Below are 20,835 nucleotides of genomic sequence, written 5' to 3'. Positions count from 1 at the left end.
GGGTACAAATGAACCACGTGCAGTGCTGTTCATGTGTCTGTTAACTACCAATGAGGGTAATATTACAGATACAGTTGTGACTCGATAATCCGACCCTTGACAATCAGAAAACTTTGCTATCCGACAGGTTTTTAGGAAAAACGAATAGAACACATTAAAAACAGGCTTAACATACCGACAGCCTTGGATTCTGACTCCGACATGATATTTTATGTCACAAATAAGGATAACGGCGTATTTTCTGGATTAACAATCCGACAGATTGGCTACGTTCAGACTGCAGGACTTAATGCTCAATTCAGATTTTTTTGTGAAATCAGATTTTTTGCGAGTTCGTTCACATTTCTAATTAAATGCGACTTGCTGAGTGTGATCTGCTGGGTCAACTTCATACAACCCAAAAGTGTCCCGCATGCGCAGAAGAGGACACGACGACGTCACACGCAGTGAGCGTGCTCAGTGTGTAAACGTGGTGGCGGCGGTGGGGGGGGGGGTGGCCACCACCACTGCCACCGCTGCCACCACCACTAATGGTGGAAACAGAACTGGGACCGCTATCCTAAACTGGCATCAGCAGCCAAGTACTGCCTGTGCGTTCCGGCCACTTCCACCCCGTCGGAGCACTCCCTTGAGGTGGAAGTGCCCCCCGACTGCGCCGAATATTTGGATATTCATCATTAATTGGGCCTGAATATCCAGACACCAGAAAGTGCTGTTTGGATCAGCCCTACTAGTTATTATAACAACTATAAACTATAAATATTAACAACAAATGACCCTTCAAGCATCAAGCCCTCCTTGTACCTCGACCTCCGTCTTGACAATCCGACAGCCTTGCTGTCCGACATAAAAGAATGTTTTACATTTAGTGTCGGATTATCCAGTCACGACTGTATTTATTTTTAGTTTATTTTTACAGTCACATCAATAACTACTGATGTGTTCCTAAAAGAAACAATGTAAAATTTAGATTTAAAGCTAAAATGCTACATTTAAAAATATGTGTAAAAGTGGAAGTACAGCACATGTGCTTACCTACTTTCTACTTGTGCGTCATAACTCCATTGATGATACTGTGTGCTGTTTTTGACTGCTAAAGGGGGCCACAGATTTGATGAGGGAGTCCTCCACAATGTTTTTTTCATACGTTTTGCCAGCATGCGACAACACACAAGTGCACACAGTAATCGTGTGAGTTATGTGACACACATTTCTGGTATTTATGCAGACGACAATGTAAATGTCAGACAAACCCTGCTCCTTAATTATGCCTTTTAAATAGTAGCCTACATATGCATAACAATTTGTTTTTATTGTACACTGTTGTCAATCGATCATGAAAAGAAAATACAGAAAATAACAATTTGCTGTGGAATAGAGAGATATTGCAGAGTGTAGTGATAGAAAGCAGTGTATTTGGGTGTTAGTTGTCTCCGTGCTGAAGTTGTAGGAGCAGTTTTTTTTAACATTTCTGTCAAAATGATTAACTTAGCAAGGATTTCACATTAATGACAAAGTAGCAATAGGTTATGTTACACAGTAGAAACAACTGGACCTATGAGAAAGACACTTCACATTTTCAATTCAATTTCAATTCATGAAATCTACATTTTTGAAATCAGTCTACACTTAATAACCCCTAATGACGAAGTAAAACATATTTTAGGAATTTTATAACAATTGTTGCTCTGGTAAGGCAAAATTAAACTCTTAAGGAGAAAGCTCTATGTCCGGTGCTACTTCTGTCACTACAGTGAAGCACGGTGATGGTAGCATCATGCTATACTAATGCATCTCACTAGCAGGGACTGGTTGCACTTAAAGGGAGAGTCCTTCAAGAAAAACCTACTAAAGAGTGAATGCATGCAACCAGAGTTTGAGGAGACAGTCTGATTATTAGCACAACAGGACACATCTAAGACGATGCTGGCGTGGCTTCAGGTCAAGTCTCTCACTGTCCTAGAGTGACCCAGCAAAAGCCCCAAATTAAATCCAATAGAACATCTGTGGAAGCAGTTCATAGAGGCTTCCCATCCAATTGGACAAAGCTTGAGAGGATCTGCAGGGGAAATGGGATAAACCGTCCAAATCCAGGTGTGCAAAGCTTGTAGACTTTACTGAAGAAGACCAGAAGCTATAACTGCCGCCAAAGGGATTTCTGCAAAGAATGAATTTTCAGTTTAACTACTTTCATGAATATAAGATTCCGGTTTTTGATTTTTTTTTAAATGAATTTGTGGGTATTTTTAAAAGAACTTTTTTTTCACAAGGGGTTCTGAGTTTGGATGGTCAAAAATGGAGATTTTATTCAATTCATACAGAATTTACAAAGGATTTGAAGCAACAAGTTTTCAAGAAACTTTCCACTGTTTGCAGGACTGACATTTACTTGGTTTCATTGTGTGTCCGTGGCCCTACTTTCTACCAAGAATTTTTTTCCTTTTTAATTTTGCTTAGTTGCCAACAGTGAGCACTCAGGAAAAAGTCTCTCTGAGGTGATGGTGGATCTCCAGGGAAGAGACTATAGTAGCCCTGCAAGAGTAAAACACTGCTGTCGGGCACTAACATTGTGTAAAACTTGTATTACACAAATAAGAAACAAGATCATATGCTCAAATGATTCCTTGTGTAAAAATAAGATGGCAGTCTAACAGGAGGTAAGAAGAAAAAATACCATTGAAAGTGTTGGCATGTACAGCAGACAACACATTTGTTGTATTCTTAAACCCACTAGATTAGTTTTTCCCATTCTCAGTTGTTTTAAAGGATCATGTTATTCGTATAAACAGATTAGAAAGTTGCTGTTCTGCATCCTAACATAACATTTTCTTGGTCTGAGATTGGAAACTGAAAGCAGTTACGTCCATGTGTAAACCGACCAGCCACAACATTAAAACTGCTTGATAACATTGATCATCTCATTGTGTAATGTTCTGCTCCGAAACCTTGACGTTGCAGATGAAACACACCCCTCCTAGCAATGACAGACCCCAACGCCAGAGGCCTCCTAAAGCAGGACATTTTGCAATACTACACTGCAAAGACTGCTCAGGAATAACTTGTGTGCAACAACAACGAGCCAGAGGCCTTGACCTGGCGTCCAATCCCCTCCTTCCTCTGTTCCCAATCCGATTGAGCATCTGCGGGAAGCGCCGGAACACGCCTGATCCATGGCGGCCCCACCCTGCAACCCACAGGACCCAAAGTATCTGCTGCCAATGTGCCGGTGCCAGACACCACAGGACACCCCCAGAGGTCCTGTGTCCTTGGCCCGACGAATCAGAGCTGTTTTGGTGGCACATGGGGGACCAACGCAGTATTATGCAAGTGGTTTTAATGTTGTGGCTGATTGCTGCGCAAGATGCATTTTTTCTTTTTTGGTTTGTTTTTGTTTAACCAGCCAGATGCTACTTGTGTGCATGTATTCATTACTGGGTCACAGCAAACACACATTCATCAACATCCACACCATTCACAGCTTCCAGGACACCACTGATTGAGGAATTAGAGTGAGAGATCAGTCTTAATCCAACACTCAGGGTAGATGTGTGGGTCTGAGCATCCACTGCTCATCCAGTGCAAGATTTTACTCCTTCAAATTGGTAATTTTCAAAAATACATGAACTGTCTTCGGCGAGGATGCAATCATCTGAGTGCTGCTCAAGGTAACACTTTGTCTCTTTTCTCAGCAGCGGTCCAAATATTTTCCATGTTAGACGTTTAAGCATTAACTCGAGGTCTTACTTCACTGGAAAAATTTACGACGGAAATACTTTTTTCTTTTCCTACTGATAACTTCATGAAGCTAAATCCTGATCAATTTAGCAGAAAGTTGAAGCACTTTTTTTTTTTTCATGGTTTTCATGAATTAATTACACAGACCTCTAAATGATTTTCAGCAAGTTGTATTTTTGAGAGTGAATTTAAGTTTGTGATTTCGCTTTGAGTTCGGGCACGTCTGGGTATTTGTGTGTGTTGACTATGGGAATAAAAGGTGTACATCTCATCCAATGACATCAAAGGTTTGAAAAGGTCCTGCACTAAGTGGGTTGAATGAGTGAAAACCGTGTGACCTCTTGTTTATAAATGAAGTTGTTTTTAAGTTGGACAAAAACCTTCATTTTGCTTAAAGTGAATTAGAAATGGCACGCTTTCCTCGGCTTATCTTCTCTGTATTTAGGAGTCAATAATTTCTTTAATATCACCGATCTCCAGACTGTATTTCATAAATATGTAATTGTGATGCGAGCACAAACACTGGATCTTGTAATCTTTTATTTTACTTCCATCTTCCAGAGTATATTTTTGTTGGCAATTTTTTATTTTTTTTTATCTGTATATTTTCTAGCTCACTTGCAGAACAAGCGATGTTCCCCTTCAATGTAAGCGGTTATATAAACTTTTAATAATAAATCAATAGCATCAAAAAAAAGGGGAGACTTGAGAGCAGCTTTCACGGCATCAATATCACAGCATCAGTCAGTTTAATCTCTCGTTCCTTGAATGCGCACAAAACCGTGAGTCCTGTGGTAACCCGAGGCTCCCAACCCTCCTAATCCCTAATCCAAGGTCTGGGGCAGATTAAGAGGAGCCCAGGGGACTCCGGTCCTCTAGGGAGGCAGGGATGGATAAATGGATGATGGTGAGAGGTGGACAGAATACACAGACAGGAGGATGGAAGTTTAGTTGCAGGGAAAGAAAAATACATCCGTTCATTATGAGAAATGGAGGTGATTAGGATTCAGGGGGGAAAGTTGAGAAAATGGAATACAGGATTTTACCAACACCATGGCAAGGTTAAGTCCCATGAAGTTATCAATGTTGATGACCCAGATACACTCCTATCACAACTCACATCTTTTACTGACTCAAGGGGGGTAGACGGCGGGTCAATGGCAGCCTGTGGTGCCCCTGACAGAGCTAAGGTTGGCACATTACACCTCTCTTCATCTGCCTGTCTCTCCCTCTGCATCCCTCCGCCCTTCGCTCATATTCGCATTTCATCTCTGTCTTTCACCAAGGTAATTCCAGACAGTAGATGCGCGCCCTGGCTGGCAACTGCTGCTGCTCATAGTTGCTGCCTCTTTCTGTCTCTCTCTCTTTTTTTTCCTCCCTCCTCCTCCTCCTCCTCTCTCTTGGGTCTCCTCCCTCCTCCTCCTCCTCCTCCCCCACCGCTCTCTCTCTCTCCCTCTCCTCTCTCTCTCTCTCACTCTCTCTCTCTCCCACACGGACGCAGTATACCTCCTCTTCACCAGCCACCGTGAGAGCTGGGGCTGACGCGAGTACCCGCATACGGAGTGCGGACCGCGGAGTGTCGTTGCGCGCACCCTCGGCTAATTTTTTTCCCCTCTTCCTCTCCTCCAAATAATCTCTTTATTTTTTTCCCCCTTCTTCCTGGCGCAGACAAGAATTTCTTTTTTGTGTGGCTTTCATTACAGAGCCCTCTCTATCCCAGTGTCTCTCTCATCTCTACAGGAAGCTACAGACAATTTCGGAATATGGTACCTCTCCAATGATAATGCCATGTGACAAGGCTTTTTTATCATTTCTTTCCCCTCCAACAAAAGTCGCTGCTGGGTTCGTCTGTGTGCTCTGGCTTGGCTGGCATGCAAAGAGTGGCTAAGTGAAGGAAATTGTTCTTTTTTGTATTTTTTGAAAAGCCCCTGGGAGAAATGGAAGTTTTGGCCGTTGGCTTGGTCCGCTGAGGCTGCTGCTGCTTGCTGCTGCTGCTGCTGCTGCTGGTGGTGGTGGTTGGGTGATTGGTGCAGGGGGGGGAAACTGCGTCGCCAGGTCTGAAAGGCTGGGGATCTCGGGTCATTATAGCGGGACCTGCTTTTCAAGATAACAAGGTTTCCCCCTTTTTTTTTTGGTTGAACGCTATCGAATGGCTACAGATTTATTCCTTTAAATGAGCGGCCACATCCTCCAGCCCCTCAGCTCGCATTAACGCGTCGGCGTTTGGATGCGGTTTGTTTCCTCTGCGGCTCAGCGTCTCTCTTCTTCTACTCGCCCAGAATATGATTTAATGTTGGGAGGAATTTCAACAGGGTACCAGTCTATGACTACCCGGGAATCTCTCGCTCTTTTCATCCACAGGCAAGCGTTACGCACCAAGAGAACACATCAAGGCACAGATTACCGGGAATTTCCTTGACCACCCTATACTGATGGACTAAAAAAAAAAAAAAAAAAGGAAGCTTCGGTTGTCGGGATTTTAACTCTGTTCGCTTTCACTCAAGAGAGCTTGTAGTTTTTTCTTTTTTCTTTTTCTCTTTTTCGGGGGGAAATATCTGTGGACATAATGAAAGTTATCGCGGCTATGTTGCTCGTCGCCGTGTTTTGGAGCCAGGAGTGGAAGTCGGCGCTCTCGGATTCAATCATCCATATCGGTAAGTTACTGCGCTTTTGCCTTCACTAAATTGCAGCCACAACGAGGCTCTGTGTGCGTCTCTCAGCGAACAGACGGCAGGTTTCAGCCTTGATATGCGCGGCGCTGCTTAAATCACGGCATTGCTGGCGATTTCTTTGACGCACTGTCGTATTAAGTGGGCTTTTCTCTGAATGTACTCTGTTGCATTCAGGACTTGAAAATGGGTTTCATGCACATTTTTAGTCTTATATTTTTCCTCCCTCCCTCCCCGCACGTCTACTTCTGCACATGCTGTTAGAAGAACGAACCGGACATCTGTAATGCGTCAAGTTTGCCATTCGAGTTGGAGGATTTTTTTGAGCATCAGTTGCATATGTTAAAACTCCCCTTCCAGTCGTTTGTTCTTGTTAATATCAGTAATAGCCACGAATTGATCAGTAATGTCAAGCAGAGGGACTGCCCTTGCAGCGTTTTCACTTGAATTGCATATGTAATAATGTCTATCTGGGCTCAGGATGCGCGAAAAAACAGGTGGTTCAAGGATGGCGTGATGGCAGAGGGATTATCCTGGATGGCATCAGATTTTTTATTTATTTTTTATAGATTTTATTTGAAGCACAATAGCATTACCACCTTTCTCATGAGCTGCTGCAGTGCCAGAGGGAAAAAAAATAAATAAAAAAAATCAAATGTTACATGTCCTAACGTCTTTTGTGCCTTCCACCACCACCGGCATAGTGTGGCACTGTTGTGTTGAGTGTGATTTCGACATCAAGGAGCGTACTCTTTCAGTCGATGTAGCGGCACCTCCGGCTCCGGCTATAGGTTGGGAAGAGAGTGGGAGGGGGAGGGAGGGAGGGAGGAAGGGTGAGGTGGGGGAGAGAAAGAGAGAGAGAGAGAGAGAGAGAGAGGGAGGAGAGATGACAGTGGAGAATGTGCCTTGCAGGATGAGATGAGGACGCGAGGTGGTGGTGGGCACACATAATCGTTGCACAACTCTGTGGCCTCGAATGGGCGATGGACCAGAGAGAGAAAGAGGGAGAGCAGTGTGTAGGCGCGTGAGAGTGAGGGTGACGAGCAAATGCGCGCACACGCACCAGCAGACAGATAAGCACCTGTGCGCGTTGAACTGTTTTTTGACCGCGTTGCATGGTCAAGATCACATCCAGGTTTGAACACACACGCACACACACAGACATGCACGCCCTCCTCCCCCTCCACCCTAAAAAGCCACATTAGAAACCAAACCATGCTGCCTTCTGCTGCCAGAGAGGGACGACTGGCCGGTTTGATCCATTTCTGGCTTGCTGGTTTACACAGCTGACCCCAGGCCAGTTTAGTGGCTACCTGAGCCCAGTTTGCCAAGAGCTGGATCAGCTAGAGGGTTTCTGTGGGCTGCAGACCAAGCTATTGCCTCAATCCCAGATTTTACAACAGCATGGACAAATGAATGAGATTGAGTCAAGTTGACAGTGAATTCATATTGTCTAATTTGTAAACAGTGGGAAATGAAATATTGGATTGGTGTGCCAATCAATCTGAGATGAAATCACTTGTCGGGGAAATTAAACATAACTGATGGTGTGAAGTTATGACAGTTTAACTATCTCCATGGATTTTTGATTTACGTTTTTTTAAACAAGATTATAAAGAAATCTAGTGCAGTATAGCAGGATGCTGATGGGGGGTGTTCTCCAAGTTAGAAGTGCGCAGGAGCTCCAGCCTACATCCAGAGTTGCAGGCTGTGGTTGTGGCCCTGCGGGGGTTGCGGTGTAATCCACTGGTTAGACGGATCACCCTGTGACTGGATGGTTTGATATCAGCGGCATGCTCGCGCTCTGCAAGTATCTCACAGCAAGACTCTGAAACTTTACCTGCCTGTAAGTTTCTTCAGATAAGAGTGTTGGCAACGTGACTGCACCCTCTTATATGGGAGACATTTCTAGGTTTACCAAGACGAACATAGGGATCTATGTAGGCAGCTGTTAGCAACTGAAACTGGGTCAAGGTTTTCTCTGTGAACACCGACTGGTCTCTGTTCATTACATACAAGCTAACTGGATCCACATTGTGGTTTTTCGACACGGTGTCCTACTTGTGCGTGTGTGTTGTTGGTCAAATAGACTCTCAAAGGTTGACCAATAACATGTACTTCAGTTTTTGTGCTGGAATATAAAAACCTGTTCTTGAAATGCCAGGTAAATACATTTCGTGTTAGGCTGTACAAACATGGGATTTACAGAAATTGGAGCTCTCAAATCACCCCAGTTTGCACGATAATCCATAAATAAATCCCAAACAAATCCCATATATGTTCAAGGAGCACATTTTAGTGACACGAATAATGAGAGAACGCAGCCATTCCTCGTCGACTCTGTAGCGGAAACCAGGCCAGTGAGAGGTTTCCAATTAGTAGAATAGACAGCGGAGTCAGTATGTAGTTTATTGGTTGGCTGAAATTATTCCTGCTTAGTTACAACTTCATTTAAGCCGAGTGTTGTGGGGGTTGCTTTTTTTCCCTGCATAAACAAGCGCATGTGCATGCATGTGTCTATATTTGAGAATAGAGGATCGGTGTGGGTGGCTGGTTGGCTGCTGTGGTTTCCGTCATTGTGTCTTTTCTCTCCCCTTTCTCTCTCCTCACCACCTTATTTCTAATCAATAGTTCATTTCCCTGCTTGCCGCAAGTACTTTGAATCACAACAAAAGGTTATCACCCCCCAAAACAATACTTCTCTCTCCTCTCCGTCCCTCAGCCGTCCCTTCTCTTATCCTCCCTTCTTCAGCAGTCCTTGGAAACGGCAGATAAAGTAGGGTATGGATGCAGTCGACACAGGGAGGCTTTTCTTTTTTTTTTTTTTGGTTATCGCTTCCTCTCAAAAGGTGGTATTGTTTCAAGGAAGGAGAAGCCACACTTAGGAATTTCTTCATGTCAGAATTTAGCATTTTGCAAGTGGAGATAATTTTTTTTCCCTCCCCGTCTTCTTCTCTGTAACTCATAAAATGCTGACCTCTCTCTCTTCTCTCTCTAGCTTCCTCTCTCTCTCTCTCTGTCAGTGTGTGTGTATCATATTGACTTAGGACTGCATGAGAAAGAAAAAAAGTACCATACCCAGCAGGCACATCACATTGACATGTCAGAAGTAATCCCTCTTTAATCTCTTTGTTGCTGTTAAAGATGGAATGAGGGGAGGAGAGGGAGAGATAGACAAAGAGAGATGTATATCAAAGGGAGAAAAGACGGGAGACGGAAAAAGTAAAAAAAAGCGTCCACAGGGGTAGACTTTGCGTCGTCATAGCGTTTTTTAGCCGTCCTAAACTGCAAACCCTGTCATGCAATAACAGAGTTGCCATTCTTTTTGGCTGATATTAACAGCTCTGACCGGCAGACGTTTTCATCTTGCTCTGTCCAGGCATTAAATGTGATTGAGCTGCCGGGGAGCTGGCACCGCTGCCTCGTTCAGTCTCTCTCTCTCTCTTTCTTTCTCTTTTTCTCTGTCTCTCTCTCACTTTGTCTCTCTAATGATCAGCATGCAGAAGGAAGGGGGGGTCCGCTTGCCTCTTGGCCCTCACCGCCTCGTGTTCTGCATGCCAATGGCTCCGTGCGAGCGCTGCGAGGGCAGCTCGTACGGACCCTGCATGTGTGTGTGTTGGACAGAAAGAGACGTATGCAGACAAAAAGCTCGGACGTATGTGTGCTCGTGTGTCTTCTTGATTAGCCACGCACAGAAAGTCCCTGTGATTTATGCAGCCAAATTAAGTCCTCACTTTGCAGTCTGACTGGTTTTCAGCCATGCAGTGTGTGGCAGAGTGCATCCACCGGCTCATCATGAATCACAGATGAGGCAAAGGTGCTGGCCTTTTTTTTTCTTATGTGTGAACCTGGGGCAAATCATGCATTGTACATTTATGTGGGTTTTTTTTCCAATCTGTCTCTCACACATATATATATATATATATAGGCAGCATATATGTGCTTTTGAATTTTACGATTTGGTATAAGACTAAAGATTAATATCACAGGATGCATAATTATATGATGAGAGAATATATCTTTTCCATTTCGGGTTTCCAAACATTTCTTTTGCAAACAGTGAAATATTTGTATGCTTTTAAGACAGTGACTTCAGGTAAAGAATTAAAGGAATTTGTAGACGGTGCATGATTAAACTGTTAAACAGATGCTAATGTTATATGAGTTGAATTGAAATCTAACCCACTTTATAAGAGCCGTGACCAACGAATGACCACATTAAAAAGATGAGATTGCTCACAAGTGCCCTAAACATTTCCAGAGTGCTGTGTCTAAGTTTTAGACACAAAAGGTAAAGTAAGGCTGCAAAGCCACCTTCCAAAGCGCCATCAATTCTTGTCGGTACACATTTCTCAAGGTGATTGACTGGTAGGTTGTTCCAGACATCTCGGAGAGCTTGTGCTTTGTGTTTAGTCTGTCTCGATTGCTTCTGTAATGCCAGAGTGACTCAATGAAGTTGAGATTCGAACTCTCTCGCAAGGCACTCAGGATAGTTCTTTATGACCCTGGCAGTTGTTACCCTGCTGCAGAATACACTTGTGAGCGATCAGATGCCTCCCTGATGGTACCATTTGATGGGTGCAGCTCTAAACATTTAACCTGCCTAATTTGACTACTTAAAACCGGCGCGTACGGTCCTAAAATCGGGCCAATGAGTGTGACGTGAGACTCATTACGGAGGTCCGCTGAGATCTGTTTGTCACAGCTCTGGATGGCTGGTACTGTTCTTTAGCCTGCATCATTTGACTGCTCACTTCTATAGAGCACATGTGGCAGCTAATGTTGGAATATCCCAAGTTGTAGACCTTTTTAGGCCTTTCAAGAGCGACAGATTGTTTGCGATGCACATGAAATAACATAGTTGTGGATTCACATGGACCACGTAGCTGCTGATGGACAACTCCAATGGTTTATTCCAGATGATTAGGCCTTTCATTAGATTTTGGAAACCATATTTCCCTCATATTTCTGACTTCAAAACACAAATGAAACGTGTTGATATGCAATGAAAATGTGTTTGATGATGTTCGAACAGACTTTAAATTGACTCTCAGTCTGTGGCGCAGATCTCCACGTCCTGTTGGGGACAAGGTCAGGTATGATAGAATTTTGTTATTAAGATGAAAGGGATTTATTGTTAAGGTTATGAGGAAAGAAGTGAGGGATTGACGCAGAGATTATGCAGTGTGGGCGCAGTGGGGGGGCTCAATCCCCTAACAGTGGTGAGAGAAAGAGGTATTTTTGTTGTGGGCTTTAGGAGGTGCGGGGGGGTATATGGTATATCTTTTCCTTTGGTGCTATTCTGGTTGTTCCTTGGAGGAGGATTTCCAAACACCTCAGCGTGCGTGAATGGCTGATCCTGTCTGTTTTGTCTCCAAGATTCACAGCTGTCAACACTGCTTCCTCTTTGGAACTAACCGTTTCTGTTTGTGTGTGTGCTTGCCTTGCACACATGTATTTTAATCTGTAGTTACACGCCAGTTTAGCAGGGTGGGGGGATAGGCGGCGTGCGTTAAATGCTTCATATCTTTTGAGTTATATAGCCGAGTGTTGACAGATGTGCTGGTCCATGCTATCTTTGACTGGGAGGATTTAGCACCTCATATTTCTGTGTGCTTGAACACTAGGGGTTTTATGTGCATGTGAATGTGATTCACAGAGGTGCAAACCATGTGTCTGGTTTCTGTATGTTTGCGTGATTTTTGAGACTGTTATGCATCCTCTTGTGAAGGAAAGAAAGAGACAGCTCTGACGTCTGTACCTGGTCACTGAGGCAGAACTCCTCACCGGGCCACACAGACACCGAGAAGGAGAGAACGTGTGCGTGTTTGTGTTTCTGAGGTTGAGATGGACTGACAGATAGCTGTGAGAAGAAGTATGATTGCTTGTCGGAGGTTGACCACAGATGTAGGCGTAGAGAGATAGGCCAGCCCTGCCGAAGGTGCTTCATCTCACCGCATCAGCCAGTGATGCAGGTAGAACAGACCAGATGGCCGGGAAAGGACTTGTACAACACAGGCCCGTGTTCCCGGATGATTGTATTGTATGTTGTGCGTTTATCTGCTCGACACACATTTAGTGCTTTCTGAGGACAAGAATCTTTGTTGTTCACCAGGACAAGTGGAGATTGACCTTAGGCACTTGTGCACATACATGTAGATTAACTACACACATGCACACAAAATATTAAAAAATGTGACTCTGTTCTCATTTATATTTTATGCTTCAGTATCTTCACATTTTCTGCTTAGTGTTTGATTTGAGGACAGAAAAGCTAGCTTGTTATAGAGACTGTGTGACAGATGGAAGTTCATTATTTACATAATCGAGTAATTCATTTGAGTAATTCCTTTTAAATCAAGGTCAAAATTCATGAATTCCAGGTTCTTAAAAATTATTTATTTTTGGTTTTATTATCCCTCTATGGCAGGGATGTCCAATCCTGGTCCTGGAGGGCCACAGTCCTGCATGTTTTAGATGTTTCCCCTCTTCCAACACACCTGATTCAAATGATCAGCTCATCATCAAGCTCTGCAGAAGCCTGATAACGATCCTGATCATTTGAATCAGGTGTGTTGGAAGAGGGAAACATGCAGGATTGTGGCCCTCCAGGACCAGGATTGGACACCCCTGCTCTATGGTAGTAAACTGAATATCTTTGTCATCATGGGCTTTGGGGAACAATGATCAACATTATTCATCATTTTCGTGCATTTTATAGACCGACCAACTCATCAGTAATTGTTAGATGTATCCTTATCATACAGTAGCCATGACAGAAGTAGAAGCACTTCTATCCAGAGGTTTGTGGATAATGTGACTCAGTAAAACTTGCACTAGATCCCCTCCATTTTCCAGAATTGGGGAAGATCATGCTTCTTAATAGCGTCACATTCCACAAGTTTGTGATTATTATTGTGGTTGCAAGCAGTATGAGAAATACAAGCACTTTAATTATTTCAAAACTAGAGCAGCGACGATTCATACTCACAGCTCTCTAACCAATCTTCCAGTCACACACTAAAGAATTGATCATACTGTTTAGCAATCATTATTCAGAAATTAGTATAATATAAACCAAACAGAAACGCAGAAGAGCAACAGCATCTGTATGCGGTGAGCCTTCTTTGGGAAGAATGCTTAGTGAGCAGTAGGCCTATGAAATGATTTTAATGATGAGGAAAACTTTGAGGAAAAGTTCAATCTTCTTTTCAAGGACTAGTGTGACGGTCTCTTGGTCCGTGTGTTTGTGTGCGTGCACGGTTTTGGATTTTTGTGGCCTTTACTGTACGGTGTAAGTGTGCGGTGTTCATCCATTCTGGGTTTTGTACGTTCTTGCAGCAGAGTGAATATTTACAGCTGCCCTCTCCTTCCCCTTTCGCTTCTGTGGTTTGTCACGGTCTTCTTCGCTGTCTCTGTCGATACAAATGCTGTTTTAGTTTTCTGGCAGTCTGCACTGTGTCTCGCTGGCGGAGAGGGTGCCCTGAATGTGCATAAGAAGTATTTTCATGTTTATCCTGCATTTGTGTGAACATGTCAGGCATGCATGTATGTGAGCATGCTCATGCATTAAGCAGTGTGCATCATGTCTGAAGCCACATGCATCTCAGAGTGCACATTTGTGAGCACACTTCCAGACCACAGCCTGTGTGTGTGGACACATGCCAGCGTGGGTGGGTGTGTTTATTTATGCATTTTTATACATGCGTGTATGCGAGTGCCAGTATAATTTGCTGGCAGTGCCTCCCTCCTCTGAATTACTTCCTCTACGACAAATCATGGCCAGGCAACTTTTCATAGGACTATAAAACACAGAAAGCCCGGCTTTTGCAAGTTTGTTCTACATCATGCATACATGCATATAAACTATACGCGCCTGTGTGCACATGCAAAGGGCTTCATAAGAAACACTCACACACAACAGCAAAAAAAAAAATCTGCACACTTACACACACATGCAGCGCTTTTAAAACCCAAGGAAGATTTTCCTTTATGGCCGTTCTTTGCTTCACTCATTCGTAAATGATTCATTGAACAGTGTAGCATGAAGATGGCTGGCTGTGAAGTACGCGGTGCTAAAGCCACTCCAATGTAAGTGCATGCATGTCTTGTGGCCATTAATTTTCACTATCCTCCCATGGATCATCTTTTTATATTGAGAGAAAAGTACTTCATTTAGAAAAGTGTTTTTTTTTTTTCTCTATTGGCATTTACAGTACAAAAGAATAATTGAAATGTCAACGGAAGATGAAAAAATTCTGTGTGGGGTTTGCTTTTCTTTCAGTGCTTTTTAAGATTCATGCATTTGGACTGTCAGTAAAGCACAACAATAGTAATTGTGCCGTGTGCAACGTTAAACTAGTACGTACAAGATATGTAGATCAGAGCAATATTTTGACAATACAACTGACATGTAATACTATATTACATATTTACAAGTTGTTGTTGTTGTTGTTGCTGATGCTGATACAGAAGGAGTGTGGATGCAACGTATTTTTACAGTGAGACAGCTGCGATTATCATTATTACATGTAAATGAAAATCAAATGCAGTCTATCCATTCCCATGCCTCTATCTTGGGAGAAGCATTTTATTGTTTGTATTTTTATTTATTTATCGGGTGCATTTGCATGATCTAGCCAATAGCAGAACTAATTGCCACCGTGCTTGAGTTATTTTGGAATATGACCTTCTTGCTCTGTCTCTTACGGTTGTCATAGTATAGTGGATCCAAAATATAAATTTGATACTGTCAGCGTTGGATAAACATTGTATGCGGCCACTGTAGCACAACACAGCTGCTGGAGGATGTGAACATATAGTACATGATCGCTGGGAAACAAAACAAAGAGTTGACAAAATCACCTCGAAACTGAATTCCAGGTCGGACAGAACTCGTGTATATCAGCATGCTTTGGTCGACTTGTTCTGTTTTCACATTTGGTTTTGCAAATTTCTGCTGTGTTTCGACCACTTGACAAACCCCCTTTTATCATCTACTTTGTGCTGGTTTTTTTTGTTCCCCCTCCAGCACCTGTACTGTATCTCCCCTTCTAGTTTGCCCCTCCTCTCTCCCTGTTTTCCCTCCCTCTCCATCGCTCTCCTCTCTCCCTTTTATCTCCACCTCCCCCTTGATGTTTAATATGCTGTCAGTGATTACAGAAACAGACATCGGAACTGAGAGGTGTTAAACACTTTGCTAATCACTGTCATGGATTTGTAATGTGCTGTTTGTTTGTTTGTCTGACACACTTGGCAACACGTCACAAAGCTGCCTGCATGTGCCCATCTGGATTGTAGCTTTCAGTCTAGTGTTCCCTTAGCGTCGGAGAAGGAAAATCAACAAATCGAGTGGGAGAGATCAGTAAGAGCAGATATTTGCATATGGTTTGCATTTTTGCGTTCGGGAAATTCTCTCATCTGCGCGCAGACACAGAGGAACCGGCCACTTTTGTTCCTGCCCTCATTAATTTTTAAAGGATATCACGGCTCCTCGTGCCTACAAACGTTAGATTACTGTGGTTAGACTCTTAATGTTAATCTGTATAGAGTGTGATTTAAATGCTCGAATCAGTCGCGAGGGCGAAGGTGATAGATGGTGGATTATGCACACCGTCTTTCGTTGCTGTTGCACCGCACATTCAGCTAAACCAGTTGTGTGTTAGTCATGGCTGGAGTAGCCTGACTCACAGACCACAGCCTCCCTCTGCATCTGTAGCTCTTATTAAACATCCCACTGCAGCCCAAGTCTAACTGATGAGCTGACGCTTGTTTTTGTTGCCATTAACCACTCTGAAATTTAAATTAATCAACAGGTTTCAGCGCGAGATGTGTTTGTGGCTCACATGTGTTTCTCATAACTGAATGATATACCTTTATTAGCTTGAATTAAATGCATGCGAGTATACGTTGGTGCAGAACAACAGACATCTTGTATAGTGACACAGGTGAAATGAGTATACATTTGACATTTTTTAGATTACAGTTACCCAAAAATATTTAGTTTAGCACATGTTTCTGAAACACATGCAAATCCATTTTTTAATGCTTGAACTAATGTTATTTTAATCAATAGAGGTCTGAAGCGGTGAATATGACAGAAATATTAGTCTTTGGGACAGATACTGATTTGGTCAGACAGACTACATTTGGTCAGACGGACTTTTCAATCCAAGGCTGTCACATCTGGAACACATCGCCAAATGAAATCAGTATATTAGCAGATTTAAAAACTTTTGCAGCAAAAGTTAAGAACTGGCTGAAAGAAAAACAAGAATGTACCCTCCTATAACATGTATAAGGTCAGACTGACTGTGGAGTGTGCCATTTTGTGTGTGTGTGTGTGTGTTTGTGTGTGGGCGGGTGTGGGATTATAAATTTCTAATGTTGTCTGGGCTGTTTTTATTGGTGTTGATGGCCTTTTGTCTATTTTTACTGAAAAACCCAACCAGGGACAGGAGTTGAAAATTAGCTGAATGCTATGCACTCTATCAGATGTTTTCTATGTAAAAATGCATGGTCCCTGATCAAATAGATAAACAAATGAAATGAAATGAAATACCATTCAAACAGTAGAGGACTTGAATATAGATTTTGCTCTAAAAAGAAACGAAACAACTAAAAGCTTTGCTGAAACCAGTGTTCTCACTATTTAAGGTTTAAAAAATGCGTTACTTCGGGGTCCAAATTAGTAAAATGTCTAGTTTAAGGGTAGACGCTGTACACTTGTGTGTAAATTAGAAGTAATTGAAAATTGAATCGTTACTGAGATAATTGTGACAATTAATCATGTTATTGATTTTAGGTTTTCAAGCCCTAATGAGCAAATGATAAAAGCAGCACCTGCTTATGCATTCATTGCTGTAGAGGCACCAGTAGACCAGAATAGTGCAAATGACAGAATTTTATAATATTTGTAATATATTTTTATGCTGTCTTTGTATTCAGTCCCAGCTTTTGTCCCACATGATCAGGCTATAAAAGTGTGGCACGTTCACCCCTGGCGAATATAAAATATATCGCTCTACATGTTTAACAGTCAAACTATGTGCATCTGTGTCGATAAGCATATGCTACTTTACATTACCCCAGATCCCGAGGCTTAAAAGCTGTCCTGTGAAATGATTTATGCAGACACTGCATGCAGTACAAACAGCATCAGGCAATTTTAAATATGCCAGACAGACAGTAGCAGCGGGGAGCTGGAGCTGCTTGTGTTGGCCATTCAAACAGCACTACATGATGAAGATGTGATAGGGGTGTAAATGTGTTGCTGCAGGTCCTGTGGTAGGTAAATGCTTGTTTGTTTTGCTCCACGACTGTATGGTGGAGCTTCTCAAAATACAGAATACAGCTAATCACCTTTAGGAAATCACATGTTATATAATATTTAAATGTTTTTATTTTACTGCTGCAGGAATTTCGTCGTATCTGAGCACATATGTAGCTCTTGTGTGCATTTCTTCATAAATCTACAAGTTCTTGTCACTCAAATGCCCCTAACGTGACATAAATCACAGTTTCATAATGGCTTACAAATTTCTATCCTCAAGCAGTTCGAATAAAAACTTCATTGTTATTTACAGCAATGAATGCCACAGGGACTGGTAGCAAGACGGCTAGCATATTGATTATGGCTGCATTTTTTGTGTGTGTGTGTGTGTTTGTGTACGTGTGTGTGTTGATTACACCGCCAGTGTAATAGTTACAGCATCCAGATTAAAGGAGTTGAATGTTGGGTACTGCAGGTAGCTCCTGGGAAATGTTTTGCTGTTTTATGTGTGATGGACTTTGAGGCTTCCGAAAACATCGCTCTAGACGTATATGGATTTGGGCATTGTTTGGAGTCATTACTGCGCTTTTTTACCACCGACTACTTCTATTATTGATACTTCTCAAATACATATATTAAATATGTATAATATAAAGCTGTATGGGGCAGCATTGTTTAAAGAAAAGAATGGCTTTTACACATTTTAAAGGCTATGCTACCTTTTTCCTCGTGTGTTTTTTCAGCATCACAAGGAGATGTTTCCCTTATGATTCCAAATCAAAAGCCTCCACAGAAATGTCTTACTTCACTGTACGCTGGAGCACAACCAGTACTTCTTGCACTATGGAATCTGTTATTGAGACAGCATCATTAGAACCTGTCTGGCTGTGGACAGCCCTCTGGGTTCTTTCTCTCTCACCCCCCTCTTCTTTTCACTTGTTTTTCTTTTCTTTTTTTTGTGTGTGTTTTTTTTTTTGCCTCCACTGTCTCCGTCCCCCCCCTCCTACCCACACATGCACTTTCCTCACTGCAGGCTCTTTAGCCGTCTGCTGACCTACAATCAAAGAAAAAATTCACATCTCTGTTTTTCTTTTCATCAAGCGTACGGTCTTTTGCTCATTCTTTTTGGGTCACTTTTTTTTTTTTTGTTATTGTTGGTTCCCAGTGAATATCTGAAGTGTATTGTACTTGTTTCCAGCTGTGTAAATGCACAGCAGTGGAATCCCTCAGACAGAACATTTCATAGCTGCTCTCATTTATACAGTAAGTGAAGGAAAGTCTGTACCGCAAGCAGAGTTATTACCTCCTCTAAATCTGTGTATTATGTGTTGCGCTGGGGAATACAGCAATATATACAATGACTCATAGGGCTGCACCATCAGGGCCAAAATGATAATTAGGATTATTTTGATCAATACTGGTGCACGGTTCTTCATCAAGATTATTCATTGATTTAAGAGGGAAAGTATTATTATTTTTTTTATTGCAATTTCATATTCAAATAAACAGAGCACTTCCGTATCTTGCTGATGTGAAAATCTTTACATCCAAATGAGGCTTAAAATAACATTCTGCTTCACCTCCGTTCAATGCGTCTCCTGGAGAAGGCAAAAAAAGAAGAAAAAGCGCTTTGAAAAAAGGGAAACAAAGCTTTCTAATGATTTTCTTTTGGCTCTTTTCTATGCGTAATTATTATTTATTATAAAAAAAGCACACATTTTAAAAGTCAATATCTTGCTTGATGATGTTCATTTAATTGTGTGAAGAGAAATTTGTGAAATAAATAACTACGCAGCTGTAATCGCTAACACTAGTGCTTGATGTTGATGTAGAAGTGCTGTTACATACAAAACAAATAACAAATATTTTAACAGTAAAATGCTGCAACAAGAGAGTCGAGTCTTTGCTTGGACTACTATTGATTAATTTGCTGCTTTTTTCAAGACTGTACACTATGAGTGGCTGAGGCTTCTTGGACTCTTATTCTCACTTGTTCAATCTGCCGTTGAACTGTCCAGTTTTATCCTGCCTGTCTTCATTTGGCTCACCTGTCCTACAAGTTAGTGGCAGCAGAGTGAATTTGGGATGTTTTCTATTTCTTTTTCTATTTTTGCCCTTTTGATTACTTTTAACTGGAACTTTTTTACAGCTGTACAGGTTTCGTCATTGGTGTATGAATGTGTGTGTTGATGGGTGAATGAGAAAACATTGTAAAGCGCTTTGAGTACCACCAAGGTAGAAACGTATGGGGGCATTATTGGAGCAAAACTAGTAATTACAGGGAGCGTAGCTACTGAGGTACAGAGCAGCAGAGCGGTAGCAGCCACGATGAATGATCCTGTGAGCCTGAGCTCAGGACACAGAAACCCTGATTTTCAGCTACTCTTCAGCAAAAGTCATGTGTGAAAAGACAGCCAATGGGGAAGCCGCTCAACTCGAATACGTAGACTTTTCAACTACGAATACCTCTGTATGCGTTGACAGCTCTTATTACATGTCTGAATTTTAATACAGGTGAACAGATTTTTTCACACATTTGAAAACCTAATTACAGACAAATTGTGAGACGACTTTTGTAGATTCCGATTCGCATTGACAGTTTCTTTTAGACATTGACGAATCTCACTTCGGACCAACGGACTGAGATACAGACGGACAACTCTCCATACGCATGGACGTGTCTGTGAAGATTCCCAGTCATCCAGGTCATGGTTATTCTGGTAGATTAATCGTAGCAACTGGACTTGCTTGAGTTCCTTGAAGACGTAGGTGTGAATTCACACCTAGCCACAAAAGACCCTAACGAACCCCTTTGTGTCAGGTGGAGCACTAACGACTCACATAACGAGGGGGAGGAGCAACAAACCCCCAACTGAAACTCAGGTGTTAAAGGATCCTTAAGGGTATAAGTATCGGGAACTCCCAACTAGTCAGTCAGAACTGATGAAGCCTCTTGGATGAGAGGTGGAACGTCTTCAAGGAACTCAAGCAAGTCCAGTTGCTACGACTAATCTACCAGAATATGCATGGACAAATACTTTTGCTTCAATAATGCCCCCATAGAAAAGCACTATTTACCATGTTAAAAAAAAAAAAAAGAAAAAAAAAAGAATTCTGAATGTGGCTGTCTGAGTTACTGATCAATGACCTTCATCATCT

At 42.2% G+C, this 20,835-nt stretch overlaps 1 protein-coding gene across 1 annotated transcript in view; it reads left to right on the top strand.

The window, feature by feature from the left end:
* Positions 1 to 6,301: 6,301 nt before the first annotated feature.
* Positions 6,302 to 20,835, top strand: part of grid2 (glutamate receptor, ionotropic, delta 2) — a 584,280-nt gene continuing 569,746 nt past the window's right edge. The window contains exon 1 of the mRNA XM_008279344.1: positions 6,302 to 6,389. Within this exon, the coding sequence (XP_008277566.1) occupies positions 6,302 to 6,389 (88 nt within the window). The remainder of the gene's footprint in view (positions 6,390 to 20,835) is intronic.

This window comes from Stegastes partitus, unplaced genomic scaffold (assembly GCF_000690725.1).
Source record: "Stegastes partitus isolate 25-593 unplaced genomic scaffold, Stegastes_partitus-1.0.2 Scaffold155, whole genome shotgun sequence".
In the NCBI taxonomy this organism is placed as follows: domain Eukaryota; kingdom Metazoa; phylum Chordata; class Actinopteri; family Pomacentridae; genus Stegastes; species Stegastes partitus.
This window is presented reverse-complemented; position numbering and strand designations above follow the sequence as displayed.